This window comes from Trachurus japonicus, chromosome 5 (assembly GCF_045865225.1).
Source record: "Trachurus japonicus isolate A0001 chromosome 5, Traja_1.0".
Lineage (NCBI taxonomy): Eukaryota > Metazoa > Chordata > Actinopteri > Carangiformes > Carangidae > Trachurus > Trachurus japonicus.
In genome coordinates this window covers 28,997,598-29,024,577 of record NC_140911.1, presented here as the reverse complement: position 1 = coordinate 29,024,577, position 26,980 = coordinate 28,997,598, and the positions used below count along the sequence as shown (strand labels likewise).

The window sequence follows — 26,980 nt, the reverse complement described above, 5'->3', positions numbered from 1 at the left end:
CAAATGCATTCAGTTAGCTTGTAATATGTCAGCAGAGCAACAATACTGGGAATGATGGTCCTGAAGGAGAGACTGCTACTGTAGATGCTCTGCTGCTGAAACGTTATTGAAATGGAGACGCAGCTGCGGCACTTGAATGCAGCAACATCCGGTGGACAAGCAGTTAGCTTTAGCCCACACTGTTAGGCGGGTGATTACTCTGCTAATTGGAATAGCAGGGAGAACACAGGGTGTGGGTGGGGGAAATATTTCTACGTCGTCTCTTTATGCATTTGTCACTTTTCGGTCTAATCCAAACTAAAACTAAAACTAAAACTGCACTGCAATGGTAGTAGTGTGATCTTGTTTAGTTTTCAAATCACCCTCATGCACAAGAAAACACATGCAAACAGGTGGTGGGCCGCGCGGTACACAGCCTGTCACTGGTTTAGCGCTACGCAGCGAAGAGCCAGTGAAAGCAGAGAGGACGACTGCTCCCGAGTTAACATTTATGTATCAATGTTAAGTTTTTTTTCCCCTAATCGGCTTGGCAAAAGTTTGATAATTAAAACAATACATTCAAGAACTAAGATGATGTGTGATGATGATGCTCTAACTGACATGCCCGAAATAAACAAATAAATAAATAAGATGTCTGTTATGGATGAAACATTAGGTGCGTTTCCATCAGCTGTTTAGATGCGCATCGAGATGTATCGCATCGGAAAATGATGGAAACGCCGTGATTCGCATTAAAATCCCCTGATTCGCACAAAATGAAATACGCTCGCTATGGCCGGGTTTTGGTTGATTCGAATGGGATGGAAACAGCTGTATGCGAATCAAGTGTGACGTAGCGCACTTTCACCCCATCTGCTCCCGTGTTTGCAGTTCACTCACAAGACAACATCAGGGTTTCCGCTGTCACACAACAATTAATTAATTGTGGCGCATTGCCACGGCAAAATAAAAGCCCCCACACACCTTCATATGTGATTACTGCACAGTTCTTCATAGTTCCTCCTCAGTAAAAACCAAACTTATCAACCAGCGCGTCCAGAGTTTATCATTAATAAAGTCTGGGGCGGCGCAACTCTCTCTCTCTCTCCCACACACACACACACACACGGGTCGCGTTATGACGGTAATAAATATATGCGCTAAATCGCGCTAATGTGTTCAAATCAGACCGTCCGTCCGTCCGGCCGGGGTGGGGGGGTGGGGGGGTGCAAAGTCCGTAGATGAAAACACACATGATTCGAATTTCTTTTAATGCGCATTTCCCAGTAATTCGAATCACTTTGGATGGAAACATGGCTAATGACTGTAAACACGTGGGCAACTTTAAAGCTATGGACTACCATTTGGAAGATTGGTAATTATTATTAACATCGTTTATACGGCGATTATGGTCCTGTAGTCCGATCTACACAGCAAAAAGAACCAAAAACATCCATTCAGTCTATCAGCCGTGGGCCTGCATAGAAATTGACCAATACTATCCATTCGCCACATTTGGCTCGTACCCTCCATCCAATCCCCTCGTCTCCCCTGGCCCGAGTATCCGAGTAGTGAAATGGCACTGAGGGGGGGGGGTCGCTGCCCCTACTTAAAAAAAATCCTAGAGGAAACACTGCACATAATATTGTTTGCACTTGAAAAAAAAAGAAAGGAATATTTAATTTGATTTATGTTATTTTAACTTTTTTTAGTTTTAGTTTAAATTTGTTAAAAACTCATGCTTACATCATGCATGTAAAGAGTTATAATAAAACATTTCAAAATACATGTGCAACTCGGGTAAATAAAAGTCTGTTGGTCCAGTCTTATATTATGTCATTGTAGTTTTCTTAAAATCTTGTCTCGTCTCGTTCTCGTGAACCCAATCTCGTGTCTCGTCTCGTCTCGTGAGATGAGTGTATCGTCACACCCCTAGTTGCCGCCGTTATTACCTGTACCGGTGCCGCGCCGAGTCTCCCTGATCCTCTCCCCGACACACAGCCGCTTCCAGCCGCCGCTGCAGCCTGGGTGGGGTCGCTCTGCAAACTGTGGCGCCGCGGAGCTACAGACCCCAGTCTTCCTGCTCTTCTCCCCCCACACACAGCACCCTGTGCTGGGCCGCGCGGCGAGCAGCCTCCCTCCAGCTCTGGAGCTTTCCACGACGCTGCTAATGTCGGCGGTGCCAGTACCGGCGCTCGCCGCGGCCCCGTTGCCGCCACCAGTTAGGCTACCGGTAGTTACGGCAACGACAGCAACTGGCACCGCCGTCATTACCGGCAGTTGGTGCACAGCGGCGGCAACAGGACCGCAGGTTCTGTCCAGAGCTACAGGGAGACCGGTCACGCCAACACAGTCTCACCCCTTTGCGTCAAACGGTTGACGCTTGGTCAAGGCCCCTTACGTCAATATAGTGACGTGGAGGGGGTACCCTCGAGGTCGTTTCTCGACGAATAGGGCCACTCATAGACTTGAATGCAAATCCCTCATCGTCGGATTTTGACGAAGGGGGGCGGGACCGTTTCTCCCTCACTCCCAGTGCGTCAACAGCCTGACGAACGGTCACTGTCCCTCCTCGTCACATGCCTGACTCATTAGGTGCCCGTTTTTCGTCAGGTTTTGACGCGCTCGGCTTTCAGTTGATTCCAATGCAGTTCCCTTCGCGGCGATATGTGACGCTCAGAGCAAGTGATCCAGCCGACACGGCTGCGGCACTGACAGACGCTGTGAGCAGAGGATAACTTTTTTTTTTTTTTTTTTTTTTTAACTTTTCCTTAAATCTTTATTGAACCTGATGCTGCTGTGTCTGACGTAACTTTCGGCAAGGACGTCCTTTCGGTTATTTATTTATTTATTTATTTAGTGATCATGGTGTTTGGTGCAGAATAATCAATCAATCAATAAATAAATAAATTACGTCCTTGTCGGAAGCTGCGTCAGACCAGGAGGGGGGGGGTTGTGGATTCTACAGGTGAAGACCACTTCCGCGTTCAAAAAGCTGCTCTGTTTAATCAATATTCTGAAGAAAGATCTGATTATTAGCCATAACGCTGTAACCATCCAAGGAAGACTGTGTAACAATATTATGTGCTTCTGCTGAGTCCAAAAGCCCTGTGTAATATCAACTTTATTTTAAGAAAACACGCTTTGTTTCCAATGTCATATCACGGAGAAGCACTACATTACCCATAATCCTCATATTTATCAGCGACGTGTCTGATTGGTTGAGCTTGCTGTTACCAGCAAATGAAAAAATAAAACAAATTGAGCTTATATTATTTTCTTAGTAACTAAAAGGTCTTAACATCTTTTTTGTTTTCAACATTGAATAAAAAAAGGGTGCTATATTGTTAAAATTCAACAATAAAGTGCATAAAAGTTGGCTTGACTTCTTTCTTTTTTTTCATAATTTTCACCAGCATCTTTCTGGTCCACATCACATCATATTTATTGTAATTTTTAATTCAATGAGTGACATTTTATTTTTTATCTGAAAAACATTATTATGAATTCAAGGGTCAGAGGTCACTGATTAGTGTTAAATTTAACCTTTTTGACCCTGTTTCCTTGAATAAATCACTAAGACTTTGATGCGGGAAGCTGAGATTTTGATTTGATTTTGTTCAGAGCACTAGGGACAAAGTTTCTGTAGAATTTCAGACCTGTCGGACGTCCAGAAGGGTCACAGCTGACCGTCTAGGCTCGTTTCTCGGCCTTCAAAGCCTAGATTTAGAAGCCTCTGACCTTAAAGGAGAAATGCAATTCTTTAATAGCTTCCAGGTGCTTTGGCCTATCAGGCTGAATTTTTAGCTAAAGGAGCTGGTGTACGATCAGGAAGTAGGGGAGCTGTGCATAAAGCCAATTGGTAAGTGTCAAAGGTCACAGGGGTCAAACATCAAAGTGAATCCAGCCATTCCTGCTTTTTCTCAACAAAACATACACGCTTTAAGTTATCATCATGAAATATTAATATGTTGTATATCAGAGAGTCCTCTATCAGAATATTTTGGTCCCGTTGCTCTAGGGGCCCCGGGGGGGCCACTTGGCTTTCCCATGCTCCCGCAGAGTTGGGTCTCGGGGTGATGGATAAGGGCCTCACCATGAGTCCACAGGCCAAGTTTCAAGTGATTTGGTCGGTTTCTATGGAAACGGCGGCCTCAAGGATACAGAGGAATGCGACTGTTTGAAGCCCCGCCTCTCGAAAAGTAATGGCTCAATCAGGACCAAACACACATCTACGCGTTCGTCTTGGGCCCCCGAACCATATATTACGAAATCAGAACTGTACGACTTTTGGAAATGTGTTTTGTCTATTTCGGCTTTTCAGACTCAGAGTCTGTCAGACTTAAAGCTTGAGAGACCCTCTTAGTCAGAAAATCCGAAATAGACAAAACACATTTCCAAAAGTCGTATAGTTCTGATTTCGTAATATATGGTTCGGGGGCCCAAGACGAACGCGTAGATGTGTGTTTGGTCCTGATTGAGCCATTACTTTTCGAGAGGCGGGGCTTCAAACAGTCGCATTCCTCTGTATCCTTGAGGCCGTCGTTTCCATAGAAACCGACCAAATCACTTGAAACTTGGCCTGTGGACTCATGGTGAGGCCCTTATCCATCACCCGAGACCCAACTCTGCGGGAGCATGGGAAAGCCAAGTGGCCCCCCGGGGCCCCTAGAGCAACGGGACCAAAATATTCTGATAGAGGACTCTCTGATATACAACATATTAATATTTCATGATGATAACTTAAAGCGTGTATGTTTTGTTGAGAAAAAGCAGGAATGGCTGGATTCACTTTGATGTTTGACCCCTGTGACCTTTGACACTTACCAATTGGCTTTATGCACAGCTCCCCTACTTCCTGATCGTACACCAGCTCCTTTAGCTAAAAATTCAGCCTGATAGGCCAAAGCACCTGGAAGCTATTAAAGAATTGCATTTCTCCTTTAAGGTCAGAGGCTTCTAAATCTAGGCTTTGAAGGCCGAGAAACGAGCCTGGACGGTCAGCTGTGACCCTTCTGGACGTCCGACAGGTCTGAAATTCTACAGAAACTTTGTCCCTAGTGCTCTGAACAAAATCAAATCAAAATCTCAGCTTCCCGCATCAAAGTCTTAGTGATTTATTCAAGGAAACAGGGTCAAAAAGGTTAAATTTAACACTAATCAGTGACCTCTGACCCTTGAATTCATAATAATGTTTTTCAGATAAAAAATAAAATGTCACTCATTGAATTAAAAATTACAATAAATATGATGTGATGTGGACCAGAAAGATGCTGGTGAAAATTATGAAAAAAAAGAAAGAAGTCAAGCCAACTTTTATGCACTTTATTGTTGAATTTTAACAATATAGCACCCTTTTTTTATTCAATGTTGAAAACAAAAAAGATGTTAAGACCTTTTAGTTACTAAGAAAATAATATAAGCTCAATTTGTTTTATTTTTTCATTTGCTGGTAACAGCAAGCTCAACCAATCAGACACGTCGCTGATAAATATGAGGATTATGGGTAATGTAGTGCTTCTCCGTGATATGACATTGGAAACAAAGCGTGTTTTCTTAAAATAAAGTTGATATTACAAAGGGCTTTTGGACTCAGCAGAAGCACATAATATTGTTACACAGTCTTCCTTGGATGGTTACAGCGTTGTGGCTAATAATCTTTCTTCAGAATAGCTATTGATTAAACAGAGCAGCTTTTTGAACGCGGAAGTGGTCTTCACCTGTAGAATCCACAACCCCCCCCCTCCTGGTCTGACGCAGCTTCCGACAAGGACGTAATTTATTTATTTATTGATTGATTATTCTGCACCAAACACCATGATCACTAAATAAATAAATAAATAAATAAATAACCGAAAGGACGTCCTTGCCGAAAGCTACGTCAGACACAGCAGCATCAGGTTCAATAAAGATTTAAGGAAAAGTTAAAAAAAAAAAAAAAAAAAAAAAGTTATCCTCTGCTCACAGCGTCTGTCAGTGCCGCAGCCGTGTCGGCTGGATCACTTGCTCTGAGCGTCACATATCGCCGCGAAGGGAACTGCATTGGAATCAACTGAAAGCCGAGCGCGTCAAAACCTGACGAAAAACGGGCACCTAATGAGTCAGGTATGTGACGAGGAGGGACAGTGACCGTTCGTCAGGCTGTTGACGCACTGGGAGTGAGGGAGAAACGGCCCCGCCCCCCTTCGTCAAAATCCGACAATGAGGGATTTGCATTCAAGTCTATGAGTGGCCCTATTCGTCGAGAAACGACCTCGAGGGTACCCCCTCCACGTCACTATATTGACGTAAGGGGCCTTGACCAAGCGTCAACCGTTTGACGCAAAGGGGTGAGACTGTGTTGGTCACGCCGGGCGACCCAGCACAGGGTGCTGTGTGTGGGGGGAGAAGAGCAGGAAGACTCAGGGTCTGTAGCACCACGGAGCGAACCCGCTCAGGCTGCAGCGGCGGTGCTGATACAGCAGAGTTTATGTTGAACATAATCTTTGGTTTTATTGTGAAGTTGTGTCTCTCTGTCTCTCTCCAGCTGTCCTTTCAAAATGAATGCACAAAAAAGCCCGAGATAAAAAAGAAGAAAAAAAAAAAATACTGACTGGTGGTGGCAGTGAGAAATTTAGCTGTGGCGGCCTCCTCCAAATTCGCTATGGAGGAAAACCCTGTACATGTAATTTTAAGAGAGAATACTATATCAGGATATATATCATTATTGGGATATTAAGGGAAAAGGAGCTATGACCTCCAGTTTACCATTGAGATACAGTAGCACTCTAGTGCTTTTGATGACTTCTTGGTGTCAGAATATACAGCAACATTATTTTTTTATTTTATTTTTTTTACAGTGTAGTTTTACAACATATAACACACACACACACAACAAATACATTCACCAAGAATTACAGACTATTACATATTCAATTTACTTAGGCATGTCACTGTGTCAACATTTTCCCAATGGGGTTGACTTCTGTCTACAAACTGGAATTCATGTCCATACAGATACTGGCTGTATCATTATAATCATTCTTGAAGTGCCTTCCTCTCACTTCAGTATTTTTTAATGAGTGTCCAAGGTCCATCCAGGCCCTCTCTATACAGGTCAGTACTGAGGCTGCACGTTCCATCATGATTTCCATGGTTTCCATACCTTCCAATTCATCAATATAATCCTCTTCCCAGAGAAAAATGCAAGTGTTATTAGTGTACATTACATCTAGCATCAGAAATCCCTTAACAAGTGCTTTCTATTTAAAACATTTGCATGACCTAACATTTTCAAATGAGTAGCATCATGGCCAAAAATCAGAAACTCACAATTTTGAAAAAGCGATCGGAGGAATGATCCATTCCGACAGTAACACAAGGTCATGTTTACACTTGCCCTGACTACACCACACTGGGAAATTATGAGCAATTCTCAACCTGCCTTTTAAATCAGTCAGAAAAACACAAGAAAAAACAGAATCACACTTTCCTATTGGAAAACATCCCTTTTACGGAAATGAAACCTATACAATGATTCTTTCCATACTGCCATCTCAACTGAAAAGTTTTTTTTTATGATTTTGATTGTTGAGCATTCATCATGATTGCCCTGTTCTTTTTTTAATCACTGCTGTAACATAAACAAGGCTAAATTTAGAGTATTGAAATTTCCAATTTATGGAGGAAACTGGATCATTAAGAAGTGGCTCATTTCACAAGCTATTTTCAGGCAAATGAAGCAGTTTTTCTCCCCACAGCAGTTCAACTTGAAAAACGTTGCTTTTCCCAAACCACAAGAGTGTTCACTGCTATAAACAACGCAACAACGCACATGACACAGTATAAATAACGCACAAGTGTTCTCCAAAGCCAGACTACTGAATATCTAAAGCTGACACAAAGGATGTCAGGGGTTTTGGTAGAAAGCCGACAGCAAGATTCTGAAAATACGACCATCTTTTTTTACAACAGTGGGTGGGTCATGTGATCCTTTACAGGCCGACGAGGGCAGTGTGATCACCCTATGGGCAGTCAAGCCTGCATGGGAATAAACTAGATGTTTAAAAGAAAGGGAGGCATTATAACCAATATCAACATGTGCATGGGCAAAAGAAAACACACACACAAGTCATTGATGCTTAATATCAGTATGCAAGCGGTGCTGCAGAACGTTTCAAAATGAAAAATAACAGGAAACTGACTGAAGCAGCTCTACAAAAAGTCCCGTGGGTCTGTGTCGGGAGAATTCAGGGTGACTGAGTTTTAGAAGATCACTTTGTTTTAACAATATGTGGTCAAAATCTTCCTGTTGTACAATGTTTGTGAGTTGCTTCTGCTGTAGCAACGCCCCACGGTTCACCGCGGCTAATGTCATCCTGTTTAGGCTAATGTAGCGCCATGCTGCAGCTGGAGCAGTCGTTTTAGCCACTGAAATAAACAAATAACGTTGATGTTCCTTTATAGTCCAGACATTTTAAGCCAAAAAAGGGGTCAAAGTTGAACAAATTGCAGCAGAAGCAAACTCAACTGATTTTGTATCCTCAACATGTCCTGAGTGAGGGAAAACAAGCCCAGAAGAATCCCATTAGGGGTAAGTTTCGAAAAAGACCCAAATATAGCCCAGTCATACGCCTATTAATTATTTTTCTCACCTGAATAGGGTAACATTTTTAACCTTTAGATATCTCCATGAAAATTACTGAGTTGATTACTTACATTAAGACAAACAAAAAATGTATTCCCAGCTTTTTGAAATTCTTTGTTAACATGAGCAATTTTGCATAAATTTGAATAAATTCCACCATTTTGACGGCACATGGGTGCTGTGGTGGTCAACATGAAAATTGGAATGAGTTGACTCCATCTGTCAACCGACAAGAAACCACTTTAAATTTCAAGATGACTGCAATTTTTCAAGAATCCGTCTTAGAAAGCCTAAGCGCCCTAGCTCATTAAAGCTACAGTTGGTAAGCTGACGAAAGTGAAAGTAAACTCCGTGACTTGGTCCAAAATGTCAAGACAATACACATGTCCCTTGATGCAGCCATTCTCAACCTTGGGGTCCCGACCCCAGTTGGGGTCGCGAGATGATTTCTGGGGGTCGCCAAATCATTTTGGAAAAATATAAATATGCAAAATTAATTAATTAATTAATTAATGTAGCGTCCGACCGGACGTTAGAAGGACGACGAGCGACTCTCAAACATGCATTGTATTACTCAAAACCAGTTACTGTCGGCCGTAACTACACCAAAACAATAACAACGAACCTGTCCACTTGTCTCATGTCTGCCCTTCTCATTTCACACAGACACCGCTCTCTCTCTCCTGCCCCTCACCTCACCTCATCACCACATAGGGCCATGCGTTCACAGACAGTCTGAAATCGCAGAACTTAAACTTAATCATTAGGCTACTTAAACATTATAACAGTAAAGGTCGTTACAGAGAGTTGTTTTAGTTGTTTTTTTTCGCTTCATTGTTTGTCCAAAATTCATTGTATCAAGCGGTATGGTTCTGGTCTGTGCGCGTGAGATTCTGGTAAAAACAGGTAATGGAGACACCTTAACTTTGAAAAAAAGTCTCAAATATCGCAAAAACATTTTTACGCTCTCATGAGGTGGTTTTCCAGACGTTATCGATATAAACGTGTATCGTAAAAGTGCTATTGAAACACTTATTTACATTTACACGTCAGTTGAGTTGTGTGTGTCCAGCTGTGTTGACTGGAGGGGATAAATGAATGACATGTTTCTTGGCATGCATTGCTGACCTGGGCATTGTTTCTTAATAAATTAGAAACATTTTTCTTATCATTCCCCTTTTCCGTGCATGGTTGAAGGAGACTGGCTTGCATCCACGCTCCACTCGCTCCTGCGCCGACAGGTCCTCGCATGTCACATAAACCAGCCCGGGTGTGTGGACACCGCATCAACTCGCCACCCGCATCTATTTAAACTACGTCACTTTGTTTTGTTCTCTTGCCCTGATGAAAACCTCCAGGTCGAAACATTGGCCTTGGAGACAAAACTACAGCAGCCAATAGATTTTTTCAGCGCAGGGATCAAGAACTAAAAAGGCAAAAAAAAAAAAACCACCGCGGACAGCGCTGCGCTTTATCCATCATGCGTTCACACTGGCGTGTGTGTGTGTGTGTGTGTGTGTGTGTGTGTGTGTGTGTGTATTTGTGTGTGTGTGTGTGTGTGTGTGTGTGTGTGTGTGTGTGTGTGTATATATGTGTGTGTGTGTGTGTGTGTGTGTGTGTGTGGGGGGGGGGGGGGTCGCGGACAGAAGTGCATGTTAAATTGGGGGTCGCGACTCAAAAAGGTTGAGAACCACTGCCTTGATGAACCTCTGGAGTCAACTCATTCCAATTTTCAAGCTGGTACCACCACAGCACCTACATACATGTGCCGTCAAAACGGTGGAATTTATGCAAATTTATGCAAATTTGCTCACGTTAACAAAGAATTTCAAAAACCTTGTAATACATTTTATGCAGGGCTTTTGAAGATCACTGGCCCCACCATTCTAACTACTGGCCCAGGACAATAGGTATCGATCCCCATATTAACGAAAAACAACATATCCCAGCCAATTCCTGCGGTCTCGCCATCGAGGCTGGAACTTTCTGATACCATTACTAGTCAATTTCCAACATTCTTGATACTTATTCAATACCACGATCTTGTAGTTTCTTGAGATTTTGGGGGATTATTTTGTTATATGTATTTTAGTGATTATGTATGAGTTGGTATATTTGTGTTTAATTTTTGTATGTTGTTATTTATTTGAGTCTGAGGATTTATATCCTGTATCAGATATTTTTCATTCAATTTCATTAAAGAAGGTCAAAAAAAGTGCTTTTAAATTCATCAGGCTACTTTATTTAATAAATAAATAACTGTTTCACATATTTAGCCTCCACTGTGGTTTAACAATGAAGTAAAAACAGAGTTAAAATGGTAAATATGCCTCAACACAAACATGAAGTTATGTAGTCATTACTTTTATCCTCCAAGTAGTTCAGTGATATAACTGTTGTTCTCATTCATTCACGTTTAGGCTGTTTCCACAGATTGGTGCAAAACTGACTCATTGTTTCAATTTCAGCTCAGTTTTGCGTTTACACACGTTTTTTTATTGTTGTTATTATGGTCTAAATGTCACGTGACGTGCCACCGCTGTGGCGCACACCGAACAGCTGGCGCCTCAGCGCGAGCTCTGGCCCGTGTGTAACGTTCGCGTCGGTCCCGACAGGACTCGACCCGACGCGCTGAGGAGGAGGGAAGTTTCATGGTTAAGAAAAAGGTTTTTATCGGTTCTTGTGACGACCTTCTATCAGCAGCTGGAGCTGCAGCTGCAGCTGCTTGTAGGTGGTGCTGAAGTGCCAGGGCACAGCGCTGGCTGCGCACAGAAAGTAGATGTCTCTGTCGTTGATCGGGTCGGGATCTCTTAGCACTAATTACCGAGACGATTTGACAGTTATCATTTCAAACCACAGGGATTTAATGTGAAATTAGATTTATTTATTTACTTGTTATATTTTTTTCAAGGCATTATTTTCACTGGCCCGGTTTGGAGCGTTCTGGTGGCCCTGACGGTTTGAAAAGTACGTCCGGGCCACCGGGCCATTTATATTGTCGACCCCTGTTATGTTTGTATGAATTGTTATGAATGGGCTATATTTGGGTCTTTTTCGAAACTTTCCCCTAATGGGATTCTTTGGGGCTTTTTGTCCCTCACTCAGGTCATGTTGAGGATACAAAATCAGTTGAGTTTGCTTCTGTTGCAATTTGTTCAACCTTTTTTCATAAAATGACTGGACTATTATCTGGAGTGTATATGATATAAGCTGGGGTGTCTCTGCAGCACCACATCGTCCCATTTATGGTCTGTTGGGACACACTTCAACCTGCAATAGACATGCTGATCACTTAATTTGAGAAGCTATACGCCATGCACAAGTATCACTAGCAAAAAAAAACAGGATAAACAGCGAATTTTCCACACATGAGTGAAAAGTGATTGCAGCTGCAGTGTTTCCCCATCAGACCGTTTGGTGGGTGGCACAGGCAGCTGGTGGGGGAGACGACGGGTAACAGCGTGCCGAGCTCCTCTACGATCGAGGCTGAGCATATGCTACTGATGCTATTTTAGAACCCCGAGAAAGTTAGTGTTAACGTCGAGTGTCAGTACTGTACATACAGAACCAATTATCCAGGGAAGATGGAGAGGACCTTGATGATAATGATGCTGTTGCCAGCATCAGTGATGTCCAGACAGCTGGCATCCTGCTGGCACAACACTACATCAGGATCTCATTAATGGCATTAACGACACGTTTGCTCACTGGTGTTCTGTTGACAGTGGACAGTGAAGGCCGTTCCCTACAGTATAATGATTCTTAAAGCTTTTATTATGATTATCGTTACTAAAATTTTGAAAATCATGTTCCCATTAGCCCCCCCACCACCACCACCACCACCCCTCTTTACTTATGCGATTAAATCAGGAGCGTTTAATTAGTGACGAGCAATGCTTCTTCTGACGATTACTGGAGAGCTGCATATTTCCAACTGCACAACCAAATGTGGCTGAGTACATGTGCCTTGGCTACAGTTTTTCCAGGAACACCCCCCCAACTCCTGGTGTTCGGGCCTATTGTGAGGAGCAACGTTTTCAGGGGGAAATAAATCCTGGGATATTTGTGAGGGTGGGAGAGAGTGAGTGAGTGACTGAGAGAATGAGAGAAAGCATGCCTGTTTTTCCAAACAGAGCTGATAAATCTGTATTGTTGTCGATTTGCTCTAAAAAAGATACCTGCAACGACGACATCCTCTAAAAAGGACGATTTTATCAGCTGCTACACCTGTAAATATGCATCGATTGGAGGAGGAGAAAAATGTACAACTTCCATTTTCACGTAAACACCAGTTTATCAATATTGTCAATGACACAAACTGCAATTTCATATTATTAGGTCATTCAGCTTAGAATGGTAGATGAATGCAGTTATGTGAGCAGTGCGAGAGTAGCAGCAGCAGTAGCAGTAGTTAAATTGGATTTATGCTCCACCAGCTACTAGCCGGTGTGCCAGTCTGCCTGCACTGCATTTCTGCCATGTGTCAGAGGTCGGGTGTGACATGCCATAGAAGAAAACTCGGCTATGTTCGGGGCTTGTAAGGCTACCAGTCAATAAAGCTGCGAACTGAGGACGTGGAAGCATGGAACTGGGGGATTTTGGGGCTGAGGGGGGGTTGGGGAGAGAAGGGGGTGACTCAGAGTAAAACCATTCGTCTGTGTTACATCACTGCTACTTCACTATGGGGGATGATTGGTGCCACAGAGGAGCAAATATGTCAAAACATTCTCTGGATGTCCGCTAACTATGATGTGATATCATTGCTGAGATATTTACTCTCTACTGAAGCATAATATGGCCTGACTGATAATCACTGGGATTAAGTTACAGACTCATATGAGAAAATCACACGGACACACTGGATTGTGTTTGCAGTACCAAAAAGTGTCCACAGAAAATCTATAAGCAACTACTATGATGATCGGTAGCCATCTACTCATCCTTTCCACTAATTTTTATGAGAAGTAATTGAAGTTTTCTTTGTTTCCTGCAATAGAAAATCAACTCTTATAGTTTCAAACCACGCAATTTCCCAACCAAACGAATAACCAAGAAAACACAGGGTTCCTACAGCTTAAGCCAAGTTAAATTTAAGACGTTTTAAGACTTTTTTAAAGCCACTTGAAATGAAATTTAAGACTGACTTCACAATAAACACAAATGCAGAAAAAAGAAAAAAAAACACCACATCAATTACATAGGGTTAGGGACAATTTGACCCACTTTCCTATGTGATCCAAGGTAAAGTGACTGCTACATGAACATTGGATTGTGTCTCTTTCCAGCTGTCCTTTCAAAATAAATGCATAAAAAGTCTGAAAAAAAAAAAACACTGACTCAGGAGCTGGAGACGGTGAGAAATTTAGCGTTGACGGCCGCCACTAACTTCTCTATGTCGGAATGTTACCAATTATTTTGAGACTAATTACAACCATAAAATCCCACTTACCATGTGTTAACATTTTTAAGACCTTTGAAAAATTGATTTAAGACATTTTAATGCCAATTAAGGCCTTATTTTTAGATTAATGAATTCAATGCCTTTTAAGACTTTTTAACTCTTTCGCGACCACACTAATTCCTCAGCACATCCGCTTAGGACCACATGTTTTGTTTACCTTTTATCTCACGTCGAACCGAACTCTGTACATCACCTAGAAACAAACGGTTTTCACGTGGTTGAAGAGTGACTTTACAACGTGCTCCACGAAAAAACGGCGAGTTTTTCCGCCATTTCGTTCGTGAGTACGAAGTAGAAGAAGAGAGCTGGGTTTCTCCAAAAACGGAGCTCCCGCTCTAGTTTTAGAGAAAAACGCACTTTTGTGTCAAGTGGCAATCTGCTCATTTTACCGGTACTCTGCAGTGTGGCATGTCTCCCAAATCATTTCTACGGCTAAATAGCCTAAATATATTTGTAGGCAAATCTGGGGGGTGTGGCAGCTTGGAGAGCAGCGGTGCGGGTCTCTGGCTGCAGCGCAGCAGCTCCGTGACACTGCTGTGTGACTGGCCGCCGCTGGGTGCTCTGGGCCGGGGGCGGCCGGTCACAGCCCCCGCTGCAGAGCGCCCGCTGCTGCACGGTGAAAACAGCAGAGATAACCGGCTTTCAGATCCGAGTCTCCAAACCAGAAACGTTTGTAACAGCACCGGAAAAACTCGCCAGATTTGTCGTCGGTCGCTTTTGTCAAAAGTCACCAAGAGGGTTTGGAAAGTCGCCAGATTCAGCGAGAAAGTCGCAACACTGTAGCCGACAGCCGCACAGCGCTGCACGCTGTCCCCAGAGCAGCATTCAAGGAGAACGATTACTCAAACAAAACCAAGATCACACAGTTTATAAAAAACATTATGTTTTGATTTTAGTTTAAAACAGTTTTACATATCAGAGGTAGGGATGGGCATTTCGACTAATTTACTAATCGAGTAACCGAAGCTGGTACTAATCGGGTAATCGAGTACTGTAATAAAAAATAAAATGATGTCATGTCTGACGGACAGAGCGCAGCCGGTGCATAAATGCGCTCTGTCCGTCAGACAGTCCGCATTACTGACACACAGCGTCGTCACACACAATGTCAGGTGGATAATAAGAGTAGAGACTGGAGTTTAAGATGCACACACGAGGCAGATGTGCATCTTTATGCCGGGGAATAAATGCGCTGCATGCGCTCTGAGCGCTGAGTGCAGCGCTGAGTGCAGCGCATTTATGCCGCGGCTGCCACGGAGGAGAAAACTTTTTTTTTCTTTTCTTTTTTAAATCATTAGCGGTGCTTATTTATTAGTCCACACTACACATGTTGGTGCCTTCGGTCCTCTCTGCCTCGCATCGTTTCAGGAAATAACAGGGAAGGTTTCAGAGTGTTTGTAAAGTGAAAGTATATTTTCTACCAGACTTGAGACCTGTCGTCTCCCTCCCGACGGCGTACGTCGCCGAGGGAGGGAGGAAGAATTATTGTAAAAGGTTTGAAAGTCCGAGGCTCGATCCAAAAACGCTTTTACACAGCAGAAAATCACGTTGCTTGATCCGAAACTGTTTAACACTACACATGATAATGTAGTCTGATCCGACACTAGATTGCGCTCTGACGTGCCGTTTTTTTTAATCCTCGGGTACCCGAGTAATAAATTCATACCCGAGTAGCAGATTGCTACTCGAGTACTCGAGTACCCGGGTAACCGTGCACATCCCTAATCAGAGGACTACCATATTCACACACAGGGTACCTCAGAGTGTCTATTATCGTAATCTGTAAAAAAAAAACGGATTTGACGAGTTTACTCGTCAATGGTCGTGAACGTTCGGCAGGCTGTGACGAGTTTACTCGTCAATGGTCGCGAAAGAGTTAAGGATCCGTAAGAACCCTGAAACAACCGACAGATTACATTGATAATAAAAACTTTTTTTTTTTTTAATGTGGAAAAATGTTTCATTTTTGTACATTATCCTTTTGAAAAAAGTCTATCATGACCTAATTTATGGGATTATTGTCAACAATGTTGCTGCCTGTCACACTCTTATCAGATCGTAAATGTAAAAATGTAAAAGTGACTTTGAGAGGATAGTAAACAGCACACACAAAGTATTTCAGTCCATAGTAGATATCATGATAAGTCCAAGGTCCCGCAATACCAATCAAAGCTGTTTGTCTCTCATTCTTCGTTGCTGCTGATGAACCTTGAGGAAATACTATAGCCTATTCTACACTGTGATTTTATTCTGCTCTGAATGATATCTAATCTGAAACCTAATTCCTGCCTGTCAAGTTGTTCAATGTTTAACCTAAACCCAGCCTCAGACCCAACTGCAACCTATGGATCCCTTACCACAAACCTCCAATAATATTTAAGCTCAAATCGAGCCTTGTCTCAAAAACAGAGAGAATGGCTTTGAGAGACAAATATCTCAACACAAGACCAAGACCAGTATTACACCATATTTGGTAATCTGACTGAGATGTCAATCTCAGAATGTTTACCACGTTCATGTTCTGTATTTTGACAGGTAGTGATGGTAACAGCTATCAAAAAAACAAAAATCCTCGTACATCTATTTCTTAGGCAGGGTGACAATTAAATCCAAATTAGAAAAAGAAGAGTTCCCCCACAACAGCTATCAAAACAAATTTGGTGTTCACTAGTAAAGCCACAGTGGACGAGGAAACAAAAAGTCAGTTGGCAGAGAGTAACTGACAATCACATTAATCCAAGCTATATTTTAAGCACAAATACCAAAAAATGTTGACGTTTGTCCAGTTAGGATATCATACTAACCATCAACAATGTCATTTTAAGGACATTTTCACCATTTCAAGACTTCAAAGAAGAACAAATATATTAGCTTTTTATATTGTAAAGAAATACAATATTGATTAATCAACATAAGCAACATATAGGCAAGGCAAGTTATTTGTAGCCCACAAGCAGTTTGTCTCAAAAGGGATTTACTTAACCAATAATAAAAAAGAAAACACTCGTGAGAAGTTATTCCTTGTTTTTGTTCTGTATGATTTTGTGCTGAATTTGGCCTATCATGAAGTTAAGATGTCAGCAACAGATCTGCAAAATATGATGGAGGTTTTTGGATTATTATCTGGTATTTTACCAGCTCAAAGATTAATTGATTAATTCAGATGATCTGCAGATTAATCAATAATCAGTTGGTGGCAGCTTTATCCAATAGAGCCTCTTTTCCCCCCAACAGTTTAATCTCTTGTAGTGGCACTGGATCCTGATGGGCCATAGATTTTGGTTGCAACAATAATAATACCCCCCTCCGGTTGCAGAGATTGCAGGACTTAAAGACCCACTCCCGTGAAAATCGTGTTTTCTGAGCTTTTCACATGTTCCTGTGGCATTTTTCTTGTGTTAGAGCACTTATCAGCAGAGAAGGAAGTGCAAAATTGCATTTCAGAGTTTTTCTGCCTTCAAACTGCTGTGAACCAATGGCAGACGCGAACTGGCAGTTTCAGGAAGACTGGAGTTGAGGGTGTCACAGCTCCAGGGGAGGGCACTAGTGCTACAAGCTCCCGCCCCGCTCTGCATCTGGCTCAGAGGTGAAAGCCTTCACAGCTCGGTGTAGCTGTCAAGGTATAACAGGTATAGCTCACCTGGTAGAGCAGCTTGCACCATGAGCAAGGACTATGTTCCAGTCTGGGATCGAATCCCAGTGTGGAGTTTTACGCTAAACGCGCTGAATCTGTAATTGTACAATGTCCAGCTGTCAGCAAGCGGGGGGGTGGGGTGCGAGGAGGTGGCTGGGCGGGTGCAGAGCAGCGCAGTCTCCGCCCACCCCCCAGAGGTGCATTGCTAATGTGCATGGCTAATGAGCTGGTTTTAAAATGGCCGAAAAGGGTCGCGGGAGTGGGACTTTAAGCTGTGTCTCAATTTGAATATTTCCATGAGTACACTGTCATATAGTACAGTGCATGCACTATGTACTTCCTTCTGTAGTACGCAAAATTCGACAGTTAAGTGTTGTCTCAAATCGAATACTGTCATTGTGCACTTGCTGGAACTAACGATCGCAACGGTTGCCAACGTCTTCTTTTTTTGGACCACTACTATTGCCTTATGGTACGTTCACACCAAAACCATATAGGCCTACTATTAGACATGTTTCACTGAGTATTATTCATTATACTCTGTATATAAATTAAGAGATTTCATACAGCAATTATGAGCTTTTCCTCCATCCTTGGGAATCCCGGTCTGCAATTGGCTGCTGCTTCTGGTGGCAACGCTGCACATATGCATACAGTTGAATTTCTTGCAACCTTAAATCGACGCTGCCGCAGACGCGCCAGACGCCCTCGCCAGCATCCATTGAAAAGGCAAGGCTGCCTTTGACCTTCTGAACGCTTTGAACGTAGTTATTCGTACTGTTTTTTACTTGTGAGGGCCACCAGTTTCATGCAACATGGAGATTATGCCACAGCCTCCACGTCGACCGACTTCTCATCTCGACATTGGGCTTCCATTATGTTGATATAGCCAATTATATTCCGCTGCATAGCCAAGATGGCGAATTGGCGATCATTGAGGGTGGGAATTTGTCCGTCGTTCCACACTCAACTTTTTGACCCTCATATCATCCAGGTACTTACAGTACAATGCATTTTGCCATACTTGTCAGTGTAAACGCAATACTCAAAAATAGTTAGTGTAAGTATGAAAGTATTCGAATTGAGACACAGCACAGGACTTGGTTTCCGCTCCAGTGGCATTGATCGCCCCTCATAGGCTACATGCACATCCATCCACGAGCCAACAGCGCTAACTATCGCCTTCATCCTCGGTCCTACCTACGCACATGACAGCGAGCAGACACAGAGTGTGTGCCCCCACACTCACACACACACACCGACACCACAACTAGTCAGCCTGTCAGAAAAACTTGGGACACCGTTAAGAAAAAAAAAACGGCATCTGAAATTAAGAAATAGCGGTTTTTTCACAGGAGAAAGTGAAACATCATAAAGAGTGCCGCAGACCCAGAGTGCACCCGTACAGAAATGTTATAGCACATTTCCATACGGTTGGTGAATCCTTCTGGACCGTGCACCATGTTGAATAGGCTGACCAGTGTTGTGTTGTGGCTACCATGTTAGGGTCAAACCGAGAGTCGTCCGGAACCACACTCCGGACATATTTCTTAACGCTAACGTTTCTTCCGCGAGGACAGTTAGCGCCACAGAGCAGCTGCCTAATCAATAACATGCACTCAAATCACGGCAGCAGCTCCGGTTTGCAGCCGTTGGACCGTTAAACTCGGCTCGGCTCGGCCCTGTTAGTGGAACCCCGAGCTAAACGTTACCACCTCTAGTCAAACTAAATAAAGCACAAGTAAAACAAATAGGCTATGCTTATTCCTTGCACAGGCACAGGTCGCCAGGTGCTGGTCGGCAGCAGGAGCATATGAAATAAGATGGGAAAATAAGCTACTGTTCGGACTCTACTGTGATTTATTCGTGGGCTCGCCCACAAATAAATCACAGTAGAGTCCTACTAGTGTGCGGACTTCTTAACATTGTGCGGTGGTTGCTTGTCTTTCACCTACAAAATAAATACATTTAAGCTTAGCCCGTGTTTGGCAAGTAGTGCTACTTACCGGGATGACAGTCTTTGTGTTCGGGCAAGGTTAAAAACATCAGGGATAAAATCCACCAGTAACTCGGTTCCCGTATCCTCCGCATGTTAGACTACTCATCGAGAGCAACAAGAAAGGCAACGGGTGACAAAGTTTTTCAATCTTTTTTTCTTCTAAGTCTTTCTTTAAAAACAAGCAGCAAAAAAAGGATCAGAAAAATCACACACACGGTGGAAGCTGAGACGAAGTTGGCACAGCAGCTATCGGAAGGCAAGGAGCATCAAAGTAAAAAGAACGGTGAGACTAGGACAGAGTCACTGCTGTTTGGGGGGGAAAAAGAAAAGAAAGAACAAAAAAGGACTAATGTGTTCGCCTCCAGTCCGAGCAGGAGCCGCTTCCAGCTTCGAGGAATAATAAAACGCTACGCACGCCGCGGCCGTGCACAAACTGTTCCAAGATCTGCTGTCGGACTCCTCCGTGCCTGTAGCGGCTTTCCAGATAGCGACATTCCCGAAGAGTGTGGAGAGAAGGAGAGAAGGAGAGGGAGGAGGGGAGGTGTGGGGGGGGGGTTCAATCGGCGATCGATCGCTGTCTGTAACTACAAGAAGAGAGCGACGGGAGAGGGTAAAAAAGTCGTCGAATAATATTGATCACACGTGATCATTATTAAGTGATTATCCGCGGCGTCAGCAGCAGCGTCGCGAAGGGCAAAGCGCGGCGCGAGGAAAAGTGCTGCTGGAAACGTCCCATTCTTCCATCCAGGAAGTAGACTAGCGGTCAGGCATGCATGGATATCTGGCTTACTGGTCCCATCCTACCGGACAGGCTGCCTGCGAGAGAGGGGGGGAGGAGGGAGAGAGAGAGAGAGGAGGGAGGAGGGGGGGGAGTCTACACGGGGCGGGGGCACCGGAGGAAAGAGAGAGAGGAGGGAGGGGGGGGCGGTTCTTGGATTATTTTTTTTTTTTGCTGAATGCAAAATGACTCGGAACGGACCCAGAGGCTGGTTTTCTAGTTTTCAGTTTACGGCGGCTGATGATGATGATGATGACCAAATGGCTCATGTCAGGATTTGGACTGTTTGCTCCTTCTTTTACATGTTGAATCAAACATGTTGCATCAAACATGATGATGAAACACTGTTAAGAATATTATCTGGCTACGGCCAGGGTGGGATCTACAAGGAGGATTGAAGTCTTGTTCTGAAACAGAGAAAAAGATAAAATGGTGTCCCTTTATATATAAAAAAAAAAGAAAAACTCCATTGATCCCCCTCCCCATTCTGTCATCCACTGTTTAGCTGCTTCCCTCCCAGGCCCCATTATTAAAATGACCCTCCTGTGGCCACACAGTGATGTCCCTTTGCCTCCTGCTGGAAGGACTGTGAATGGAATAGCTACCGTACTTTAGCAGTAATCATCACCTGGGATATCATCATGTATGAGTGTGTAGCCTACTGATTGGAGAGTTATGCATCCACCGGTGTCACTCCCTTCTGTAAATGTGTAGTCAGTGATGTTCTTGCAGAACTATCCAGCTGGACATTTAATTTGAGGAATCTGATTAAATTTCTCATTTAATTACCCAGTTCTCTGCAGGGCCATTGAGGACAGTCACAAGGGCCCTTTGCTTTTAATGTGAGCCATCTGCTTCCCCTCCAAAATGCCTACCTTTTCAAAGCTCACACAGCCTCGTGGGCATCCTTGCACAATCCTCCAGGCTGCACCACCTCCACGTGCGCTGCACAACACCACCACGGTTGATTATTATTCCAGACCTGACTGTATTCTGATCAAATGCAATTAACCTGAACAAAAAAAAGTTTCTCAATACGTTTACTTTTTCGCTTCCTATCTTATTCTGTCAGGTGATACAGCAGAGTCGGCCTTTAATTAATCAGACAGACTCCAAAAAGTTATGTTATAGCCACACCATACTGACCAGTATGAGTGGAGGTAGTTTTGACCAAAGTTACTGTGACTATTTCTAATTTTAATTTGAATTAACCCATTTAATCCCAAATTTTTCCCAGACATGAAAATATCCAAACCATGTGCCATTAGCAACTCTTTGAAATAATCAATCATTATTTTTTTTAATTTTCATGGAAAAATAGGAGAAAAAGTGTGTTTTATAGTCGGTCACAATTGTGACCGGTGGGATAATATGTATACTAATTTTACATATCCATCATAGCTAGCAAATTGCTTATATTCCAGCCCAATTTTAACTGGGCTGTACTACAGAACTCTTTTTTTACTGTTACCAGTGCCAGCATACATAACAGATGCTTGTGTGCTTTATCACATGTTAGTGTGGCTATTTTACATATCAAAAACATGTAGAACGACTAAAAGCAAAAACGAAAAGACGCCTATCAACATTGCCATTGTCACTTTTGTGAAAAATTTAAGACATGCATATTGTAACTTTGTTATTGGATTTACAGTGTGTTACAGTTAGTGCAATATTGCTTTAGTGTACTTTTCATTTTACCATTGTAAATGTACATTTTTAGTGCAATATTGACTTATTGACCTAGGGGTCACTCAGAATAACCTGCATAACCTCAGTCTTACTTTTGTTCAGGTTCAAATGTAATTTCAAAAGACATAAAACCAACATGACTACAAAATACACATTTTAACAAATTTGATGCAAGCTTTTAAAATAGTTTTTTAAGAAAATCCATGAATTGCTCATCTTGCCAACCCTTATTTGTCACTGACCCATGTATGAGACCTCCTTCCTACAACATCTCTGTAGAAGAGGTGGCTGCTTATGAGTGCATTGAGGGACCATGTAAAGGTGGGCCCCCACCACTTCTTGGACCTGATTAAGATATGACACCTTATGAAGGTTGTTTGAATGTTTAGATTTTATTTTTGACCACCTGCAACCTGCACCTGCTGCTTGGTTGGAACAGAAACCTGCAGCCGCGCGGCCCTTTGTGGGAAGGTTTGCCCATAGCTGCTCATGTGGGTATAGGGATTTGCCTCTTCACCAACAGTGGGTGGAAGTGGGGTGGTGAGAGGGAAGTTATCATCCCTAATAACATTGTTTCTTACATAATCTTTTTGCCTAACTTTCATTCAACAGCCTGGCTGGCAATTGGCCAGTCTCGCCCTTATAGTCCATATCACAGTCACTGGGGACAACATCTATTTCACTTTAAGAGATAGGTTAACTGAAATGCTTTAGGGTCTGTAAGGTCCAACATATACTGTGTTTGATTCAAATTTAAATAATAATAATAAAAAAAGAAAGTTTTTAAAAAGTAGAAAGTTAGCTACTTACACTGTGTTATCCCACCGGTCACTATTGTTGCCGTCAACAATTTTACTCATGCTGTGACCACACTAAACACAGTTGAGTGATTGTAGATGCATATATCAATACTAGACACCTTAAAGATGATGTGTGCCAAAAATCTTTCTCTTATCTTTATGTCAACCTTCTTTACTGACCTTCTTTGTTGAGGCTTTGATGCAGCCATCTTCCTCGGATGGTGCAACCAGGAAGTAATCAGCTCTGATCATGTGACAATTTACACTAAACATGTGAAACTGCACATATGTGATCAGTAGGGTTTCTTGCTTCAGTATTTTTTGGAAATATGTTAATACTCCATTTACTAACATTTTTAGGGCCTTTCAACTGGAAATATTTTTTACGGTCACTTTTGTGACCGATGGGATTAAATGGGTTAATAGGATCATCTTAGGTAACATACAACTAAGCAAGTATGGCAATACATTGACAATGTATCAACTGATTTAAAGTTATTCCTCCAGTAAAAATGTCAGATATTTTCTGGTTGTTATTGTCTTGTATGATAGCAAACTGAATATCTTTGGGTTTCACACTATTGTTCTGAGGAAGGACATTTTCACCGCTCTCATGGCATTTTAAAAGACCGAAACAATTAATCGATTGTTTAGGAAAAAAACAGTCCAGCAGTGTCCTTTTGTGTCGCTGCTGTTTCAGCAAATCACTTTTCACATAGACAAAATGTGCAACCTTCAAGTTTGAAAATAAATAAAGAAAGAAAGAATAACAGGGCGCGAACAGCAATCAGTGTAAACTTAATTAACAGAAAGTCTCAAATTAAATGGCCGAGGGAAAATTTGTTGTCATCATTTAAGCAATAAGCCACGAGGCTCCACGACGGAGGTACGTTTTATCAGTCTGTTTTCTGGGAATAATTGACATAAGGAGAAACCAGAAACAAGCCGTTTTTTCATTTTTTCGTTTTGGAAAAAAAAACGGAAATCAAAATTTCAGTTTGTTTTCTCGTTTTTGGTTCTTATTTAACAAAACGACTTTACCACTCAATATTTTGTTTCCGTGGGTGGGCGGGTCCTAGCGTGCTTCCTTGCCCTGTGCCCTTCAAAATAAAAGTTCCTCATAATGTTAACAAAAATATTACTGTAGGCTAGTAGGCTACAGACACTAGCAGACATAGAGGACCCCATCACCCACAGTCAAGACTGACACGGCTTCAAATAACAATAATAGTAGGCTATTCATAATGAAAATGAGAACTCATGAAGTTATGATGACTTCAGTGTAGATGTTTAGCCACAAGGTGGCGCAGTTATTACACGAAGAGTAGATCTGAGGGCTTTACTACGACGGAGGCTCACAACATATCGTGTGTATTATTGAAAGCGAGGGGTGTGCCTATAGGCTAGTGAGTACAGAGTGTCTACTCTGTACAGTGACTGTACAGTAACTTTGTTCAATATAGATACTACTTCAAAGTGGCCATTTCACTCGTGGGGAGCGAGATTCACGCAACGCGTGAAATGTGAGTGACAGTGATCACAAACGAGAGCATTATGACTGATAGCTCCCCTGGTAGAACAGCTCACAGCTCACTCATTAAGCTGATTCATCCACTAGTGTGGGTTCGAGTCTCAGTTTAGGTTGTACCATTAATTAATGTGTTTTCTTTTCTCATCATCATTATGATCACATAAGGCTTAAGTTTGAACAAATAAATGAGCAAATGAGCATTAATTCTCCGCCGGGCCGAGGCACCAACTTCCCTGCTTGTGTACATGTTTATAGGGATGTGAACGTGTACTTAAATATGTACACGTGTACACTGTGCATTTTCCTGGCCAGCACAGGTACCAGGAGACCAAGACCCCCTGTCATGTCGGTCCTCCACCCTTCCTGATCCGCCGCAAGTTGCAAGAGCCCCGCGGAGCCCAGTCTCTCCCTCCTCTCCCACTTCAGCACCTGTCCTGGGCTGTCACTCTGCAGGGAAGGCGCGTGTCATAAGCCGTTGCAGACAAATACGTACACAAGCAGGGAAGTTGGTGCCTCGGCCCGGCGGAGAATTAATGCTCATTTGCTCATTTATTTGCTCAAACTTAAGCCTTATGTGATCATAATGATGAAAAGAAAACACATTAATTAATGGTACAACCTAAACTGAGACTCGAACCCACACTGTGGATGAATCAGCTTACTGTGGGAGCTGTTCTACCAGGGGAGCTATCAGTCATAATGCTCTCGTTTGTGATCACTGTCACTCACATTTCACGCGTTGCGTGAATCTCGCTACAGTACAGTAAGTTACTGTACAGTCTTTGTCACTGTACAGAGTAGACACTCTGTACTCACTAGCCTATAGCCTATAGGCACACCCCTCGCTTTCAATAATACACACGATATGTTGTGAGCCTCCGTCGTAGTAAAGCCCTCAGATCTACTCTTCGTGTAATAACTGCGCCACCTTGTGGCTAAACATCTACACTGAAGTCATCATAACTTCATAAGTTCTCATTTTCATTATGAATAGCCTACTATTATTGTTATTTGAAGCCGTGTCAGTCTTGACTGTGGGTGATGGGGTCCTCTATGTCTGCTAGTGTCTGTAGCCTACTAGCCTACAGTAATATTTTTGTCGACATTATCAAATTGAGGAACTTTTATTTTGAAGGGCACAGGGCAAGGAAGCACACTAGCCAATCAGAGGACCCGCCCACCCACGGAAACAAAATATTGAGTGGTAAATTCGTTTTGTTAAATAAGAACCAAAAACGAGAAAACAAACTGAAATTTTGATTTCCGTTTTTTTTTCCAAAACAAAAAAACGGCTTGTTTCTGGTTTCTCCTTATGTCAATTATTCCCAGAAAACAGACTGATAAAACGTACCTTGGTCCTCCACGAAGCCAAAACTGTGATGTGTTTGTTTTCCTTTTCAAAAGCCTGCCTTGAAGCTGTTTTGAAATCAACCATGACATGATACATGCTTATAGCTTGAATAAAAAGGATGGGCTTTTTTAGTAGTAGTATGTTAAATGAATAGCATGCAAGTAACAATGAAACAGAAACAGATGGGTGGCATGTTCTTCATGATAAATCCTAACTTAAGAATATTAAAAACAAGATGCAACTGGGAAGTTCTTAATCAGATGAGTGTTTGTACTTGTAGACTCATTTTGTGGTTGCATAGCAGCGCCTGTTGAAACTCAATTTTCTCCTGAACTGTAACATTTATCAGCATCCCTCCCTGCATGCTCTGCAACAGGACTCAGAAAAGGGAATTCATGAATTCATTCACAGACCTGCTCTTCCTTTTAGTCTCCCCTGGGGAGTGGGTGGAGTGACTTCACCCAGAGTCCTATAGCTGACATTGGGGTGAAGCTGGAGTACACCCTGGACAGTTCAGCCAGTCTATGACAGGGCTGACATTCAGAGACCAAACACCATTCACACCTACAATTTAAAGGGATAGTTCAACATTTTGGCAAACTGGCCCATTGCCATAATCCCTATAGTCATAGCAGTAGGTTCGTTACCTTTATTTGTTGGTGCAAGCTATTTTTAGAACGGCTGAACCGAGCTGCGAGCCGCTCTGACCTACGGAGGCTTCTTGGATTTCTTGTTTCCCTCATCAAACTCATCAAGCTCATCAAATACACAATCCAACAACTCCAAAACGCTCTTGTAGACAAGTTGTGACCTCCCCACACTATGAGATAATAACAGAACGTTATGAGACAGTTGTTTTAGAGGTAAATTCAGAGACTGCTTGCTGAAAAACTGTCCCTGAAGGCAACACGCATCAGCGGTTTTGCATGAATTTACCTCTAAAACGAGTGTTTTGGAGTTGTTGGATTGTGTATTTGATGAGTTTGATGAGGGAAACCAAGAAATACCATGAGCCTCCATAGTGTAGCTCTGAGCAGCTTGCGGCTCTGCTCCGCTGTTCTAATAGCTTACACCGGCAATTAAAGGTAACAAACCTACTGCTATGACTATAGGGATTATGGCAATGGGC

At 42.7% G+C, this 26,980-nt stretch overlaps 1 protein-coding gene across 1 annotated transcript in view; it reads right to left on the bottom strand.

The window, feature by feature from the left end:
• ca16b (carbonic anhydrase XVI b) overlaps nt 1-20,519 on the bottom strand; it is a 178,367-nt gene extending 157,848 nt beyond the window's left edge. Inside the window, exon 1 of the mRNA XM_085777215.1 lies at nt 19,707-20,519. Coding sequence (XP_085633341.1) covers nt 19,707-19,791 — 85 coding nt within the window. The 5' untranslated portion in view covers nt 19,792-20,519. The remainder of the gene's footprint in view (nt 1-19,706) is intronic.
• Between the last annotated feature and the right edge of the window lie 6,461 nt (nt 20,520-26,980).